This window comes from Sebastes fasciatus, chromosome 5 (assembly GCF_043250625.1).
Source record: "Sebastes fasciatus isolate fSebFas1 chromosome 5, fSebFas1.pri, whole genome shotgun sequence".
NCBI classification, from domain to species: Eukaryota; Metazoa; Chordata; class Actinopteri; order Perciformes; family Sebastidae; genus Sebastes; species Sebastes fasciatus.
Genome location: NC_133799.1, coordinates 26,094,361 through 26,113,712, shown reverse-complemented (window position 1 = coordinate 26,113,712; position 19,352 = coordinate 26,094,361). Strand labels below are relative to the sequence as shown.

The following is a 19,352-nucleotide window of genomic DNA, read 5'->3' as shown; positions in this document are numbered from 1 at the left end:
GCTGTGGTCTTTGCGGTGTGTTCGAGTGCAACTTTTTCGCCGAGACAAAGGCGACGTGAGACGACGCAACAGTCGGCCTTCATCAACTAATTCTAGTCAGCTAGTTCTCTGATGTTGGTTTGGTCCCTCTGGGCCTTTAATTGAGACATAGACACAGGAAGTGTTGAATGATGATGACTGGCAGTAGTTGGAGGGGATTCAAGGTAGTTTAAAAATCTACATTTGGACATTTTAACCACTTTTTTGGTGGATTAGTCAAACTGACACGGCAGCAGGATGATTACAGTTTAAAGGGACGTATCATGAAAAACTCCCTTTTTCAGCGCTTGTGTTCAAACATTTGGGTTTCTGGAGTTCCTACCAACCCTCAAGCTGTGAAATAAAACAACCCAGTCAGATTTTTTGTGTGCTGCCTAGATAAGAAAACATGTGATTTAACAGAGAGACAGGAGCTAAAACAGAGCGTTACAGACAGAGGGGGAATACAGGTACAGTCAGACAGACAGGATGAGGAAAATAATGTGTTTTTTGAACATTAAAGCATGTAAACATGTTCTAGTAGAAACCCAAAATATGTATAAGTATGAACCTGAAAATGAACATGATTAATAAAGAAAAAGGCTTACAAGCTGAAACTCCACAGACAGGCAGGAAACAGGCCGGTCACAAGAAATAAAGTAGAAACTCAAAACACCAGGAGAGAAAAACTATCACAAGAGAAAAACAGGTGAAACACCTGGAGCGACGACGAACCACCAATGAAACAGGAGAAACACACTGAATACAGCAGGAGAGCAGACAGATCAGACACACAGGTGGAACTAATGAGGGCGGGGCAGACAATCACTTAGACAGGAAGTCAAAACAGACACATGAGGTGATTTTAACAAAATAAAACGTCTGAACGAATGATTGAAACAAGGAACATAACAGAAAAGCCAAAATCCTCCTGACAGCTGATCACAGAACTAAAAAGATGTAATGCGAGATAAGTCTCAACAGGGCCTCTGGACACAGAGCAGAGTCAGACTGTAACACAAACATGTCTTTAATGGTTAAATAGCTAAGACAATATCAGAAGCAGACGTTCTCTCAACAGTCTAATATTGCAACATAATGTTGGAAAGAACAACAAACCAGAAACACATTGAAATTCAGCTGATTTTAATAATTTTCCTGCAGTTAGGTGATTTGATTTCTTTGTTTTAAATCTAACTATGTTATTGTTTTTTTGCAGGATTATATTTTGCTTGAAATGGTCCAAACTGAGCGCTGTATAGATGCCAATTGGGATATGTGTTCCAGTAAAATATCCCAATATAACAGAGGGTAGTAACAGCTGTATTCAAATATTTTCATTGATTTTTTTCCACTAATATGCAAACATTTATACACAAAATATAACAAACACTGGACTTAATCCAAATTAAGTAGATCAGAAGATTTTTTTTAAAAAGATAATAAATAATAAATGAATGAATCAATAAATAAATAAAATAAGACATAAAATTATAAAATACACATATATATGTACGTATATAAAAATATAAAAAAATATAAATAATAAAACAAAAAAATATATATATAAATATATTAAATATAATATAAATAAAATGATATAACAATTATAATAATATTAATAATCCAAATTAAGTGGTTTAGAAGAACAACATTTTAAAAAGATAATAAATAAATAAATAAATACAATAATAAATAATAAATATATATATATAAAAAGAATACAAAATATAATATAAATACAATTATATAATAATAATAATATCAATAACAATAATAATAAAGAAATAACAGAACAAATAACATAACTTGAAATGGTCCAAACTGCGTGCTGTATAGATGCTTATTGGGATACATGTTTCAGTAAAATCGCTGAATATAACAGAAGGTAGTAACATCTAGATCAATAGAACATATATAGATTGTGATACTGCCGAAAATGATCCTCTAATTTATCATCTCATATGTGATCTTTTTATTGTCCTGTGATGCAGCAGCAGGCCCAGACTCGTCTCTGTTGACCATTAAAGGAACTTGTGATGCGTTTTAGTTTAATTTAGAATGATCAGTGTTGATGTTGATGAAACACGGAGGTCACAGAGTGAGAGGTGTGATCACTGAGCGGTGCAGAGCGCTGTGATGAACCATTAAACATCCCGTTATTATCCCCCCGTTAGGAACCCGCCAGCAGCCACATGCTCACTCCTCCATTCACAAACAGGCCTCTCTACCTCTCTACGTCTCCTCGTCTCTGTTACAGTGAAATGTAGAGAGAGAAAGCTGGCCGGGTCGGTGCTGACGGAGCACAGGGACCGATGGACCTGCTTACTACGGGATTTATAGCTCACACCTGCTGGGAAGCGGTCCCATTGGATGATCTTCATACATACACACCTTCAATGCACTCGGAAGTTTTCAATTGGAAGCGGGTGTGGGTCCAGGGAGGCCACGTGGACGGGCAGCAGTTCCAGATAGTAACAGTAGTATGCCCTCCATCCGTTCCTCGTGGGTTGGCGAGCTCACACGGCGTCTTGACAACGAGCCAGTCACTTCAAACACTCTGAAAACACAGCTGTGCATCGGGGAAACAGAGCTTTGATCATCATCAGACCCGTCCACTTCTTCATTCATTGATTCATCTGTAAATCTGATTGCTCGCTCGGTTTCTGTTAACAATTTCAGGATGAACTGCTTTAAGTATTATATAAAGATAACTGCCAATACACATCTGCCAGGAAGAGATATTTAACAAGGAGGTTGAGAAATACTGTAAAACTTCAGACTTCACCACAAATAGAACAAACAGCATCATCTCAACAAAAACTGTAGCACTAGGATGTGGAGTCATGTAGAGATTCTGACAGTTTGTTTCTGTTTTCATCTTCAGTGGGCTCTCTAAAGGCTCCGACGACCCCTCCACTTCACCACAGCCATGTTCATCAGGTACACGTCTACTTCTGTAAAAGTCCAGAATGCATCATGTTTCATAATAATGACTTCAGTCTATGTTCTGCACATACTAACTGGGTCATGATGACCTGCAGCCCAGTCGCCAGGAAAACATGTTGGCATTGTACGTTTCTGCAAACAGATACGTTGAATGTGGACGTTTTTTACAAGTGACGTAGTACAACAAGCGACGCGCAGAGCAAGAGACGTAGTATATTGAACGATCTTTATTGAAAGTTACGTGATATAATAACGAGTATGACAAGCATGAAAGTCCAGTAAGGGTGAGTAGGTCAAACAAACACAGGACTTTCACCCAGGAGACCGCTGTTCATATCCCCTGTGAAACCAGAACTAAATGTTGACTTTACGTTTGTTACGTAAGAAACAACATGTAAGAAAGTCCGCTGAGGATGGTTGTTATTTATTTATGCTAGTTACGCTTGTACTTTACGCTATTACGTTACGCTGTTGCGTTACGCTGTTGCGTTACGCTGTTGCCTTACGCTGTTGCGTTACGCTGTTATGTTACGCTGTTATGTTACGCTGTTATGTTACGCTGTTATGTTATGTTACGCTGTTATGTTACGCTGTTATGTTACGCTGTTACCTTACGCCGTTCGATACATAACCAACATTACGTAACCAAGTAGATTTGTTGCTTAAACCTAACCAATCATTTAACAAAGCGTTTTCCAGTCTGGGTTTGTTGTCTCAGAACTTTAACCTGTAACCTTTTTGGTTGCCAAAAAACGTCTTACACAGCGTTAGATTGTACTTAGCTCCACCCTCTTGTGGTTGCAAAAAACCAAGATGGCGATGGCCAAAATGCTGAAATTGAGGTTTTAAAACTATTGTCCACAAACCAATGGGTGATGTCACGATGACTACGTCCACTTCTTATATACAGTCAGATGGTAGCATTGTGCGTTTCTGCAAACGTGATATGAGGCTGATATGAAACATATTGTTTTGGTTCAGAAATGTCGACATTCAACGTATCCCGCGGTTTGGAGAAACGTACAATACCAACAGTTGTTCTGGCGACGGGGGTTGTGACCTTACATACTGCAGTCTATCAGTCAAGATCTAAGACAAGTGTTGCTTCCAGGTTTTCTGGCTCTACTGCGTTAACGGATTCCTGGAGTCAGTCGCTCTGGGAATTTCTTCACTTCATGCTCTCAACTGTCTTTGGATTCATAACATTTCCATCAGGACAATAAAAATATATGATTTGTCTCCTAAATATGAAAGAATGTGACTGTTGAAAGGAAGCCATTAGAGGTTACATTAAGTACTGTTTTTGTAGAACTTCAACAGAAAATGGTGGCAGGTGCTGCTCTGGTAAACGCATCGAGGAAATTAAACCTGATGCGGTTGCCGGCTCCTTTCCAGTCAGCTGCACAGCTCTGCTATTCTCTTTCTCTTAGGTGTATCCTCCATAATCCCGAAAAGTTTGGCCTCCAGAGCCGGACTGATGGACACGGCCAGGGTGTGGGAACGCTACATATGGCAGGAAAAGTGTGACAGGGACAGAGACAGAGACAGAGACAGAGACAGAGACAGATCCAGATCCAGATCCAGAGAGCACGGCCGTGGTGATAAAGACAACAGTAGAGGCCGAGATAGAGACAGAGATAGAGACAAGGGGTGCGGCTCCTCTTCACACAGGTGAGTCTCAGGAGTTTACATTCACTTATTTTTATGTGCATTTTGAAGTATCTTATTAGAAAAGCTGTATGGAAACCACAAAATTCGATAAAACTTCCAAAGTTTTTACGCTCACTTGAGGTGTTTTTTCACCTCGCACGGCAGCCTGATTCTCACAATGTCACAAGATCACACGAGAATCGAGGGATCAAATATCACACTAAAATTCATTCATTTTGTCAGGATTCAAGTAATGCGTTTGGGTCCGGCTCGCCAGACAACGAACCAATCAGCATCCTGTGAGGATCTACAGGCAGCTACGGGTGTGGCTTAGATGTGTGTGAGGGGCAACTGTTGGTTCTAAACAACAATGGCGGCTCCTAAAGAGGTTAGCGTAGATGCTGCAGTAGCATCAGAACCGGAGAGTATTTCGTCATAGAAAGAAGAGCAAAGTACGGCGAAGTTTTCACCTTCAGTTAGTTTTGCTTTCGTTAGTTTGACGGATGGTTCATCCAATCACCTGCCACGTATGTTTTGAAAGACGGCTTCTCAGATGGTTCATCTGGTGGACAAGCTTAGGTGTTTTTTTGCCTTTTTTCGACAAAGAGTTGATGCACTAAATGGGATATGTAAACGAATAAATTGTGACGTAGCGAACATTTAACTCATCCGACTGATCAGCTGTTACTGCTGTCAGCCTCTTCCCAGATATATATTTATATTCTCTTCCTCTCTGGACAACATGAAACATGGCCAATACTAGCTGACATGAAGGAACTATTAAAACCCAACTGAAACAAATTCCTGAAGACCTCTCTCCATTTTTCTCTCGTAGATGTTAGATGGCCACGCCGACTTGTTTTGTTTCCTGTTTGCAACCTCTACTTCTTCTTCCACTCTGTTTACTGGCGGATTACAGCCATGCGTCGCCTATAGCGCCAACTAATGACCAAACTACGCTGTAGCTGAGTTTATTCGATCCAAACCAGTTGATGGAAATGTGCCTAATCTGCATTTCTCTTTTTTCAATTAAATAGAAACACAACTAGTGACTTAAAGTTGTAAGTACTCATGATCAAAGCTCAGTTTATTTAATCAATGTAAGTCTGTTTCCCTTTTGTATATCATGTTGATCAAGCACAAGCCTTTCCACTCTTGGGTGCGTCTGTATTGGATACATGCAAATGTCTGCAGAGCAGCTGTGGCCTTTCTGGACTGGTGTACTGGTTCTGGTCCAAACATCCAGGCTGTTCTGGGCTCATTCAATATGTGTGCATCTGCAGCCAGACTCTCTCTTTTGTCTCACATATACACACAGATCTACATGTGTGCACAGCGAGATTTGCTGTCGAGTGATTGAAAACTTCAAAGAAAAGACAAAAGCAGAATAGAGAGGGAGGAGGAGGAAACGGTCTGTTGGCCAGGTGAGACAGGAGAGGAGAGGAGAGGCTGCTGCTGGCATCGGTGCTGCTGATGTTTAAACGGGCTCGATGGAAGAATCACAAAATGCTTGTTAACAGTGACACCTAGGGCCGTTAAGTCAACGAAAGTCAGCGTCCTGTTGCTCGCGCTTGTGCTCGCACTACGTAGACGTGAGCGAGCATCAGTCAAAACAGTGAAGCGACACACACGAGACTGAATGTGATTGACAGCTAAAACCACAACATCACTGTATATATGTCACATGCTTGGCAGTAAGGTAAGCTTACCTGTTCAATAGGAACAAGCGTCCAATGCTGGGAAGTGACGCGACCCCTTGCGTCCAAAAACACTTGTGTGGACGCCTACCATGAGACTGTGACTGCCTATTTGATTATCCCGGAAAAAAAGTTCTGCATTCTTCACAATAAAAGCGTCTACAGGCTGATAGAGGAAACCCAGATTGTCATGGAAGGTCTAATTTTTTAGTTTAGGTCACAACCTGTTCACACATTGGCAATAAAAAATGATTGAAAAATGTTTATACGTGTAAAAACGTACATACAGACCCTTTAAGCGTGACTGTATAGTAGTATGTGATGGCAGTTACTGTGGGAGGCTGAGTCATACTGACTGGTTAAAGTGGCAGTGAGCCAAAGACGTGGACGGGAAAAATATTTGTCTGGTACTAATTTCATAGTTCCCAGAGTGACCTTTAACTCTGTATCCTAATTTGTATCCTCCCATATTAGTGAAGTCACAGTATGTTCTTGGTGTCCATTGTTACAGAGGGGAGGGTGGGGGGGGAGTGATGCAGCTCTGAGTCTGTGACTGGTTCCTCTCTCGTATCTCCAGCTCTAATATAAACAGCGATGACTGTTGTGAGAAAATGCACGGCTATTGTGAAGAAATGCACACTATTGCAAAAGAGCGTAAAACTATTGTGACAGAAATCAAGACTATTGCAAGGCCAGGAGAAATTATTGCCAGCATATGCAGAAATAGTTTAGTTGTGGTGCAGTGAGACGGGCCGGGCTGCAGCCTAGAGATGATAATAACTCAGAGTACAATACGTCTCCTCTGCATGGAGCTCCAGTCCGCATGATAAGAGACAATCTGATATCTGATATCCTCTCCAGTTTCCACAGAGTGGCCTACTAGCCTACAGACAGACAGACAGACAGACAGACAGACAGACAGACAGACAGACAGACAGACAGACAGACAGACGGACAGAGAGCTGCCGTACTGTACGAGTTTAAACTCAAACACGCACATCATGCTGAAGCCAAATGCTGCCCTACATTCTCTCTGCTCACTCAGTGTTGACCGTTTGCCAGATGTCTATTTAATTATCATCAACTCAGGCAGCTGCCAACTAGAATACACACACAGGACATCTCTCCTCCTCCTCACTACTCCGAGGCTGACCTGAGGATCACACTGTATGAAGCTGTATGACGGAGCATTCCTCACTGAAACATGTTCAGACCACTCGACAGGAGAACATGTTGGCAGTGTACGTTTCTGTAAACCACAGATGAATGTGGACGTTTTTGCATTCGGTCAGAACAAGAGACGTAGTACAATGAGCGACAGACACAGCCAGCGACGTTGTGTATCAACGCTTCATAGTTATCTTGCAAAAAGTTATTCCTCATTTTTCCTCATCGCATCGTAACTACTTAGCGGAGCGGAGAGAGGACCTCAACTCAACAACGCTACCTCATGACAAGTAACCGCAGCAGTGCTACTGCAGGGCTGAGTTTTCTCTTCCATTCTCCAGGAAACGTGCGGCGGCGACGCTCTTTGCCTTTTAGTTCAGGCTGGTGCACGCCAAGGGTAGAGTAAGAGCAGGGAGGCATCTGATTGGTTCTTCTCGTTACGCGGCGTTTGTTATTTATTTGTGGTAGTTGCGTTCTTACGGTTGTTACGTTATTATTTTAACACAAACCATGATCTTTTTTATAACCTTAACCAAGTAGTTTTGTTGCCTAAACCAAACCGATCGATTTAACCACGTGTCATTGTGCGTTTCTGATAATGCGTGATATGAGGCTGATATAAAACGTATTTTTGGTTCAGAAACATCATCATTGAACGTATCCCGTGGTTTACAGAAACACACAGCAATGCCAACATTTTTTCTGGCGACTGGGTTGACATGTCAGGTATCAGGAATACTCCTGTCAATGCCATTCACTGTTTTCGATCTAAAATGAAGACAGATACAGGCTCAGAACAGTCTTGTGGGTCAAATGAGGGAAGTGGGACACGGGGACAGCTGGGAAGCTGTAGGCTAACTGCAGAAGACAGGAAGTTTGGGAGTCACATGTGCGTGACAGACACACAGCAAATGCACCAGAGAGTTGGGTTTATTCACACCAATAGATTCGTTCTGATGTCACGGAGGACCGTTGTGCTGCTGCTCACACACCTTCTGTTGATGTGTTGCCCTACATTCTGGTCACATGATCAGGCTGCACACTGTGCGCGTCACACACACGCTCGTATGTTCAGGTTATGTGTTTCCTACATTGATTTATGACTCTGCTGGAAGCTATTTTTAGACTGCAACCGGAGGGATTCATTGTTGGTGTGTGTGGAGGAGAGAGAAACAGATGGAGCCTTCTATAGCTGTGTCGTCCCCCCCCCCCCTCTCATTGTTCTCGGTGAGGTCGGCGTTACATTCATACTCGCCAACCTTGAGAGCGCAAAAATCGGGAGGATTTAGAAGCCAAAGCGTCTGGAGGTCCTCTCCCAGAAAAATGCGTTCATGTTTCATTTGTTTGTTTTGTTTCCATTCATTCAGTATTTCTTTCTCCGTCTCTCCGTTGAAGGTCCTTTCCATTGTGAAGCTCAAAAGAGAACTGGATACAGCGTCAGAGGCTCCTGTTCATTCTTAGTTGCTCAGTGGAGCATGAAGCCAAAATGGCTCGACTGCTGAGTGATAAAGTACCCGGATCATCCAGTGATCTTCTGCATCCATTGGGCCCGTAGAGCAGGCACAGTAGCGTTTCCTTTAACTCCGCCTCCCAGCCCTCGCTCCAGCCTTGGTCTGGGGCTCATTCACATGAACGGAGGAAGAGAAATAACTCTGGATTCAGCAAATAGTGCATTTTACAACTTTTAGGACCAAATGATTTAAATAAGGGCTATTAGAGTGTTCATACTGGGATGTTGATTCTGCTAAAAAAAAATGATCCGCTGAGTTACAGACGTCTCTTTCCCGATGTAAGTCTATGGGAAAAAGTCTTTTTGGGGCCCGATGGCATCATGTGACGGACACGGAAGTTGAAGTAATGCTGTTTGACCAATATGAAAATTTGCTTCAAAGCGTGCCGCTCTTCCTGGAGGCTTGACTTACACACTATCCTCTGGTAGACAGGCTGGTCTGTTACATGTTTTGATATTGAGGGGGGCTCGATTGCGATGGTGCTTAACGGAAGCTCCAACCGAGTTGTGTTGCAGCAGCTCTCTTCTGCGTCACGTGCATGCCAGAAAAATATGTTGTCCAGGTGGAAACAGACGGGCTTGTACACGCTGTACAGTGCCAGAAACAGGTTGAGATAACGAAAAGGAAATATGTAAAAATGTCTCATAAATCGGGAGAAATACGGAAGAATTGTGACACCGGGAGGAAACCGGGAGAGGGAGCAATGAAAAACGGGAGTCTCCCGTGAAAATGGGCAGTGTTGGCTACTGTGGTTATGTTGTGCTGTTGGGCTGCTGATGCAGAAGCTGTGCTCGGTGGCCCACATGTCCTGAGCTGAGTCACACACAGCAAGTGTGGCAGGGCGGCCCTGGAGGCATCAGCTACTGGTTATCAGCTGTGGTTGTGACCGCACGCCTCGGATTTACCGCCACCACTAATAGATTCCATGAGCTTCACACTGTGTGTTTATCCAGCGGGGTGATATACTGAGTGTTTCCTCCAGGTCCAGGAGCTGATTGGTCCATTTGGTCAACGCCGACCGTAGATCACATCTCCGGATGATGAATGTTGCTCTCGTCTCTCCAGCTGGCTCGGCCGCACACTCTGTCACCATCGCTTTCATGTGCACATGTGCACACAAGACAATGGCAACGGCAACATCCTCTTTTTTATTCATTTCTTTTACACATGGCATCGCACACACGTTCAAAGAGACGTAAATCTCATTTAAATAGCCTTTGGCTGGTTTGATCATTGGTCGATAGAAAAGCCTGCACACATTAGCAGTAAGTGGAGGAGTCCCAGCGTGATGAGAGAATTAAAATGATAATTGTCTTCCTGCTTAAACTCGCCCTAAAAGCTTCATTAGAAAATGCTGCGAGGCTCGTTTCAGTGTTAACAAAAGACTTCAGCTGACTCTGAATATGGAAACAGGAACTGATAATTAGAGAAAGGCCGTTGTAATACAATGAAAGCCAATCAGAGCAATGTTGAGCAAAAGCATGACGATAACGTTTTACAGCCTCAAACTAATCAGCACCAACAATAACAGTCAATTTGCATTAATACACAATAGAGATTCCCTTCATTAGCTGGAATCATGTGTTATGTGTTCATGCTGCTTACAGGTCGATATGACGCAGGTTGATTAGAACCTTGCAAAGTGATGAAGTTCCTTGACCAAAAAAAATATTTTTTTCTCTCATAAATTTGTGAGTTTTCTCTCCTAAATGTATGACTTTAATGTCAGAGAATATTAGAGTTTTTTTCTCATAAATTTGTGTATAAAGCATACATTTTTTGAGTTTAGCCTCGCAAATATATGACTGTATAGTCTCAGAAAATATTTGAGTTTTTTTTAAATTTACAACTTTATAATCTTAGAAAATATTAGTTATTTCTCGTAAATTTGTCAGAAAAATTTTAATCTCAGAGAATATAATTTTTTTTCTTGTAAATTTACAATTTAAATATCAGAGAATATCCAAGTTTTATTACTTGTAAATTCAAAAGTTTATAATATCTGAATAATCACTTTTTTCTTGTAAATTTCTCAGTTTAGTCTCGCAAATATATGACGTTATAATCCCAGAAAATATTTGAGTTTTTTTCTTGTAAATTTATGATTTTATAATTTTAGAGAATATTGGAGTTTTTTTTTTTAATAAATTTACAACATTAATCTCAGAAAAAATATAAATGTTTTATCTCGCATAAATACACAACTTTATAATAACAGAATATTCACGTTTTTTTCTCGTAATTTCTGAGTTTAGTCTCGCAAATTTATGACTTTATAATCTCAGAAAATATTTGAGTTTGAGTTTTTCTCGTACATTTACCACTTTAATCTCAGAGAATATCCAAGTTTTCTTCTCGTAAATTTAAAACTTTAAAATCTTAGAGAATATTAAAGTTTTTTCTCGTAAATTTGTGTCTTTAATCTCAGAGAATATCTAACTTTTACTTCTCTTAAATTCACGATTTTATAATATCAGAATATTCACGTTTTTTTTTCTGAGTTTTGGCTCACAAATGTATGGCTTTATAATCTCAGAAAAAAATTTTCTCGTAAATTTACCACTTTACTTTTTTTTTTTTACCTACAGTGGCCCTAATCCTGTTTAAACTTGTACTAAAAGCTTCATTAGAAAATGCTGTGAGGCTCGTTTCACTGTTAACAAAAGACTTCAGCTGATTCTGAATATGGAAAGAGGAACTGATAATAATATGATGATGATAATTGTAGAAAAGGCAGTTTTAATACAATGAAACCAAATCAGAGCGACGCTAATTCAGAACATCAAAAGCACGACGATAACGTTTAACTGCTTCAAACTAATCAGCACCAGTCAACAATAACAGTCAATTTGCATTAATTTCCTTCCTTAGCTGGAGACATTTGATACATTTTCACAAGTTTCATACTGAAAGTCTTGCCTGAAGAATCCTCAGTGAAACTTTGGTGGCAGCTTTGTGATCCGGAGCAGCAGCTCAGGTTCAGTTTTAGATCCAAATGGCCTCGTTCCTTCTACCGTAGGCAGAGAGAGGAGCAGTAAAACCTGCTTTTACTTCATTTTCCTCAGCTGCCTTTGTGCCTGGTGCCACTTTTATCCTGGCTTCAGGGTCTGACTCGCCGGTATATTCTTCCACCCACATCTGTTTTCATTCCCCCCCCTCCTCTACCCAACTCACTTAGCTCTTAATGTCACATACTTTTTGTCTTTCTGACTCAACTTCATACATGAAACTCATTTCTTCTCTTTCCAGAGCCAATCTCAGGCTCTGTGCCCAATCCATTTTAATGTTACAGCGCTGGCTTGTCCTCGCATTCGTTGTGTCTTTATTTATCAAACAGCCTTATTCTGTCTTCTGTCTTTACATTCCTCTGCTTCTTCTTCTTCTTGCCACTAACAGCTAGCAACACTCACTCGCCGTCTTCGTAGGTTAAAGCTCTCTTCTCAAGGGCGCTGCACGCTGATAATCTTCTACTAAACGTGTTTGTTTCTCAGCTGCAGTTTCTTCTTGTTTTCTTTTGTAGGTTTTAAACTGACCTGAGCCCCCAATTCTGTTCGATTTTACACTCACCCTCTTACGGTAATAATATATCTTTGTTGTGTCTGGAACAAACTGATTGTCATTGGTGTCTTTACACAATCATGGTTCCATCAGTAAGCTGATTAAATGTTGGTCCATTTGGCCAAAACAAACAATCCAGCAGTGCTTTTCCTGACTAACCCCGGCGGCTGCAGCCCTGTCTCTTAAAACCTACCTTCCCATACAACTGGCTTGTGGATCAAATTTTGAGGGAAACTTATTTTGTCGCGGATTACGTTTGTTTTTGACCTAGAGCGTCATAGTTTGAAGCGTAGCGCCGCTGGCCAAGCGTCAGTATTTGACGAGTTGGGAGTGAGTTGTACACAAACCAGCAGTTTATAAGGCTGGAGTAGAGATGAACCGTATACCAGTATCGGTTATCAGGTCCGATACTGTGCTCATGTACTCATACTCGCAAAACGGCTCCGATATAACGTCACTGATACCACTTTAGGGCAGCGGTATCGGTGCATCCCAATCCAAAAGAAAAGCCCATGAGGAAACAGTTTTGCAAAACTTGCAGAACATTGACAACGAGGGTTTAACACCGCGGGAGCAACAGTTGAAAAAGGAGGGAACGTTATTTAAAGGGCGTAGCTGTAGGACGAGCATCGTGGGGGTGTAATTACAGTGTGCACGGCTGCATGTAAACAGGAATATAAGTAGGGGTCTTTTTCGGTATAGGGCAAAAAAATTATGTTTTATGTTTGTCTTTATTTGGCTTCTGATGCACATTTAGAGAAACACAATCAGGGCGAGTGCCTGACGATTTTCTAATTGACTGTGCAGTTGCTTTTAGCCACTGAGCACCATGGGATGTGTCACATTAGTCAAATCTACATATTAATTGGCTCTAATATGTTAATATCAAGTATGATTATCACAGATCAGAGTAGTAGGTAGGAACATGAGAGAGGAGAGAGAGAGAGAGAGAGAGAGAGAGAGAGAGGGAGAGATAAAGATAAATAAGGTCACAGGGGGGAATTTATTAGCAGAAATGGAATATAATATTCATAACTATGTTTTCTTTAGTGTGTAATCACCTGAAACTAAGAATCATTGTGTTTCCTTAGCTAGAATGAGACCTTCATCTCTACATAGGAAGCGGGTCCTCTTCACGGAGTCCGCCAAGTTTCTACAGTAGCCCAGAACAGACAAACCAAACTCTGACTCTAGAGAGAAACTTTCACGTTTTTATGTTACCTGAAGGCCACCGTAGTTCTCCCACACGCTCTGACTTCTGTAATAAAGTAGTGTTATTATGGTATGGATGACCTCTGAGCGAGGTGAACGGTGTTAGCACAGTTTTGCACTCGACAGCTCACGTTACCGTAGTCTAGGAAAGGAAGGAGTGAGCGGAGGGGTACTCAGCTGGTTGCAATCTGCAAACACGCCGCTAAATGTTGCCAAATCCTACCCGCTGTACCTTTAAGTTTTTGTCTTAAAAAAGGTTATTATATACTCTCTCAGAGAACAAACACTTGGCGTTACAGAGAAGCCGGTGTATTGTTGACCCCAAAGCGCCGCCACGCCGGCTCGGTTGTGTTTGTGTTGGCGACTCCACCATCATGTAGCTGAAACAACATCTCCTGCTCCTCCATCACTAGAGTTTACATTCTGTTCCTCCGCTCACAGCTGCTATTTATTCTGCTGGATATTACTTTCATGTTAATTGAGCCAATCATAAATTGTGTTTCATATCCGCAGCGTGACTCACTGAATCGTCTCAGTTAAATGACTGCAGGGACGGCGTGGACAGAATTACACGGCTCGGGCGCTTTATGAAATCTGCGACGCTGCCGGCCCGGACGGGCCCAGACGGGCTCGGCCTCGGCCGGTGAATAAAAATCATAAAATGTGAAAACAAATCCCGGGGCTTCCCGAGCTGTAATTTACTCTTCCTAACACGGCCTCCTCGGGACCCGTCTGACTGTGTTGTTGGCGTTATGTGAGGTGGTTGTTTCTGTGTTAAAACTAACGGCTCTGAGCAAGAACAAATGTGGGCCTTGGGTCTGGGAGCTGTCTCCAGATATTGAATATATTTAGCTTTGTACTTGCAACAACTCGGCCCCTTAAGGCTCTCTCTCTCTCTCTCTCTCTCTCTCTGTGTGGAGCAAAGTGAATGGTAATAATTACTCCAGCCATGTGTGAGCTGTTTGCCTCGGCGGTGCGGCGTCTCTGCTTTTCATATAGACGCTTTTTGAGCAAGACAATACTTTTATAGAGAAATAAATGCCGTCAGCGTGAAGTTGCTTAAAGGTCAGAGTGATTATTCTAACAGAAAACTGCAAGCTGGGCCGAGGTGTCTTGAGTTGAAGTGAGAGAGAGAGAAAAAACTGTTACACACTACAGATTCACCTTCAGCAGACGTTAAGGTGTTCTCTTTAATCTAACAAACAATCTACGATGTCATCTGTATTCTGTAAGACTCTTATATACCTCCGACTTATTATGACCAGCAGCCGTTCTGAATCAGCATCACCTCCCCTAGAGATGTGTACACTGTGTACTACTACAGTATGTACTGAAGCAGCGTAGGAACGACCATGAGCTGCTGCTTGCAAATAAAACAAGAAACAAGAACTAACTCTGGTGTTGCTCTTGAAAATGATCATCCTAGAAAAATAAATCACAACTGAACACTTGCTGTCTTCGTAGGTTAAAGCTCTCTTCTCGAGGACGCTGCATGCTGATAATCTTCTACTAAACGTGTTTGTTTCTCAGCTGCAGTTTCTTCCTGTTTTCTTTTGTAGGTTTTAAACTGACCTGAGCCCCCAATTCTATTCGATTTTACACTCACCCCTTTACACTCAAGGAAATAATATATCTTTGTGGTGTCTGGAACAAACTGATTGTCATTGGTGTCTTTACACAATCATGGTTCCATCAGTAAGCTGATTAAATGTTGGTCCATTTGGCCAAAACAAACAATCCAGCAGTGATCTTCCTCACAAACTGCTGTCCAATGACAACCTGGTCTCACTGCCAACGCATCAAGTACTGCAGCGTGGTCAGTGCCCCTCGGCGTCTGACACCGACACACCCTATAGCGTCTATATGGGGCGCCATGCCATTATTCCGAAACCCCAATAGTTCACAAAATGCCCGTCTTGCCTTTGCCAGTAGGAAACATTTTTTGGGAAGATCCGATGACGTCATTCTGCATGATAATTAGCCATGTGCTTCTGTGCTTCTCTCTGCACAGAGAGTGAGTATTTTCGGAGCAATGGGACATATTTCGGACGGATGGACGGGTCAAAGAAAGACAGGACTTTCACTCAGGAAACGGCTGTTCGTGTCCCGTGTGAAACCAAGTCAACGTTGAGTTAATTCACTATAGTTTTGAAACGTAACTGCAGTTGGAAAAGGAGGGAAATAGTGTGCACGGCTGCATGTTAACAGCTTAGAAGGAATAATGTATTTTTCAGAATAAGGGCAAAAAACTTAATATTTTGAACATGTAAACGTAGTCAGTGTCTTTATTTGGCTTCTGATGCTCATTTAGAGAAACAGAAACATGGAGAGTGCCTGAAGATTTTCTAATTGACTGCAGTTGCTATTAGACACAAAGCACCATGGGATGTGTCAGAGTTACCACATACGGTCACATTAGTAGAATCTGCATATTAATTGTCTCCAATATGTAAATCACGCATCATTATCACAGCCCCACAACTGACATGGTTTTCAGGAAACCAGTCCTAGCTACTGTACATAGTTAACTTTAATCCTTGTTATGTCCAGAGTGGAGCTGACCACGCTGTCTTCACTGCAGAAAAGTTTACGTGGTAACTGGTTTTACTGAAGCATGATGGACAGAGTGTAGTCGTGGTAACGTGTAATCATGTTATAGGAGTCAATGTTGCAGCCGACCAGTCTGTGATGACCAGAGACGTCCTCTGAAGGTCACACTGTAATAGACTGCATCCTTCACAGGGGGCAGCGACTCTAACGGGACACTACAGGATGTCACTGCGATGGTGTTTCATGGTGCTCCTCCACACTTTATAGAACTTAAGTATGCAACGGATAAATCTTTTTCGAGATGTGTCTTGATCTTACTTGGCACCTCATCTCTGCAGATGAGCACCAGTCTGGTATGGGAGAGCTAGCTAGCTGTTAGCCACATAGCTCTCACTCAGGTTGTGTTGAGGGCTGCGATCTGTCAGTCTTTGAGCTTCATCTACTGCCACAAATATTTGCAATACTTGCTCCTGGAACAGGAGTTTAGCTGGGTGGCGTTAGAGGATGTGGGCGAAACTCCAACTTTGTATTGCGTAGCTTGCTGCAAGTTTGAGAGCATGGTGGATACAATTTTCCCTGACCAGGCAGGTTAAAAAAACGTTGGCCCTGGCGTACCACATGTGTACAAACGCCCTGAGCCCCAGGTCCATTCCCTGCTGGCCAGACCATTTGCTGCATGTCATCCCCCGACTCTCTGCCCCCACTATCTCTATCAAATAAAGGTATAATAAACAGAAAACGGTGGATTGCACCCTCCAGGTGAGGAGTGAGTCTTTGCCCCCAGCGAGGGAGTTCAAGTATCTCGGGGTCTTGTTCCCGAGGGAGGAGAAAAATGGAACGGGTGGTGAAGAGGGACGGCAAAATTCTCGATTTACCGGTCCATCTACGTTCTAACCCTCACCTATGAGGGTGAGGAGCTCAGACATCCGGAGGGAGTTCGGAGTAGAGACGCTGCTCCTTCGCCTCTAAACATCTGATCAGGATGCCTCCTGGACGCTTCCCTTTAGAGGTTTTCTGGGCAACTGGTAAGAGGCCCCGGGGTAGACCCAGAACACGCTGGAGAGATTATACATCTGGTCTGGTCTGGGAACGCCTCGGGGTCCCCCCAGGAGGAGCTGGAAAACGTTGCTGAGGAGAGGGACGTCTGGAATTCCCCGATAAGCCTGCTGCCCCCGCGACCCGGTTTGGATAAGAGGAGGAAAATGGATGGATGGATGGAAAAAAAAGAAAACGTAAAAGAAAAGTTTGAAGTTAATCTTGGGGCACCCTTGGACTGTCCTTCAGGCACCCCAGGGTGCTGCAGCTACCACTTGGGGAACAACTGCACTATTAGCTGAAACCATGTTTGCAGGTGTTCATTCCAACCAGCCCCCCACCCCCTTCCTCCTCTTCCTCCTCCTCTTCCTCCTTCTCATGAATATGTTTCTGTGTGTTTTCGGAGGTCATATGAGGGAGAGAAGCTGTGAACTAATGACTGATCCGTGCGGAGGTCTCTCAGGACTGCAGTTCCTACAGTGAATAATAGATTTATTTTAGTTTAGAGGGTACTGCAGCGTGCCTGCCTGCCTGGCTGTATTGTACAGTAAAGGGCACACCGCTGTGACACTGGTGTCGGGCTCTTTGTTACTACAAAGGCTCAGACAGGCAGAGAGAGAGAGAGAGCAGGAACTGTGGGTAAAGTTTTCATCCCTCGAGGTTTGATTTCTCTCCCAGAGGAGGAAAAAGGCCAGAAGTCTCATTCCTGTGAGCTCTTTTCTTTTTATTATTTCCATCTCAAATGTAAAAAATAAACTGCATGTGTGTTTGGTATGTTTCAGCATTGAGGAGCGAACGAGACACAGAGACACTGCAGAGCAGCGAGGACGCAAACGCCACAGCGACAGATCCAACGGAGAAAAAGAAGAATGGCAAGGCGAGAAGAGGAACAGAAACCACGGCGAAGAACGGCAGAAACCATCATGCAGGTCTAACAGAGACACTCACAGAGTCCTCAATGAGAAACAAAATAAACAACTCAGTCTCACTGCAGTCTGTGAAATAGTCACAAAATTGAATCTATTGGATTCGTCTACATAGACACAAATTTCCCTTTTTTTTCATGACGCTCAGCACGACTTTCAACAACATCATCAACAACTTCTCCCTACAAATGTCCAGCAACATGTGATGCACGGGTTTAGGAAAATATTCAATTAAATCTATTTTTATATTGCGTCAATCATAAGCGATGTTATCTCAGGACGCTCTTCATATAGAGCAGGTCTAGACCGTACTCTATAATTAAGAGACCCAACAAGAGATCCCCCATGAGCATGCATTCTTTAAAGAAAGATCGACTTGGTTAAGTCCGGGCAAGACAACTACTCATTTTAGCTTTAGGAAAAGATCGCAGTTTGAGTTAAAATAACTCAGGAAGTGGCGTTACTTAAATACGGATGTTACGTGACAAAAAAATCAACTTTGACTACTGGTTTCAAACGGGACACAATCAGCGGTCTCCTGGGTGAAAGTCTGGTGTTTTTTGTCCGACCCATCCACTCAGACCTCCTCCCTACACGGCGTTCGTTGCTCTTTATACTTCCTGGTTCACAATTACGTGGATTACATACAAATTGATTTCATGCTGAACATAACGAAAAAAAAAAAAAATTTGTACACGAATCGATACATTCAATTTCGTGACTATTTCACGAACTGCTTTGTGACTGAGCTGGAATGAAAGACGAGAAAATGATTATGTGATTGTCCTCAACAGCAGCAGCAGGAGGAGGGACGGTGGCAAGGACAGAGACACTCTGAAGAAAAAGAAGGACAAGAAGACCAACAAGAAGGAGAGGAAATGTGACTGACTTTCAGTCTCTCAATCTACTTAATGAGAAGAACGGCCCTGTGGCATCTTCCTGTACGTAGAGCTGTAGCGGTGATGAATTTCCCCTGCGGTCATAATAATTGGTTCAACAGCGTGATAATATGCGGTATTTTTAGTGCTATATAATTTTTTGTGCTTTATAAATTAGCTTTATTGTATATTGTTGCTTTT

The 19,352-nt window shown here is 42.4% G+C and overlaps 1 protein-coding gene across 2 annotated transcripts in view; it reads left to right on the top strand.

The window, feature by feature from the left end:
• The window catches only part of fip1l1a (FIP1 like 1a (S. cerevisiae)), a 35,932-nt gene extending 17,660 nt beyond the window's left edge, over positions 1-18,272 (top strand). Inside the window, exons 10-12 of one of the 2 annotated variants that reach the window (XM_074636129.1) lie at positions 2,906-2,961; positions 4,398-4,642; positions 18,140-18,272. In XM_074636129.1, the coding sequence (XP_074492230.1) occupies positions 2,906-2,961; positions 4,398-4,642 (301 nt within the window). In that variant the 3' untranslated portion in view covers positions 18,140-18,272. Of the gene's footprint in view, positions 1-2,905; positions 2,962-4,078; positions 4,189-4,397; positions 4,643-18,139 lie in introns of those variants that run through there. The other variant, XM_074636130.1, reaches the window with a different exon arrangement.
• The last annotated feature ends 1,080 nt before the right edge of the window (positions 18,273-19,352 follow it).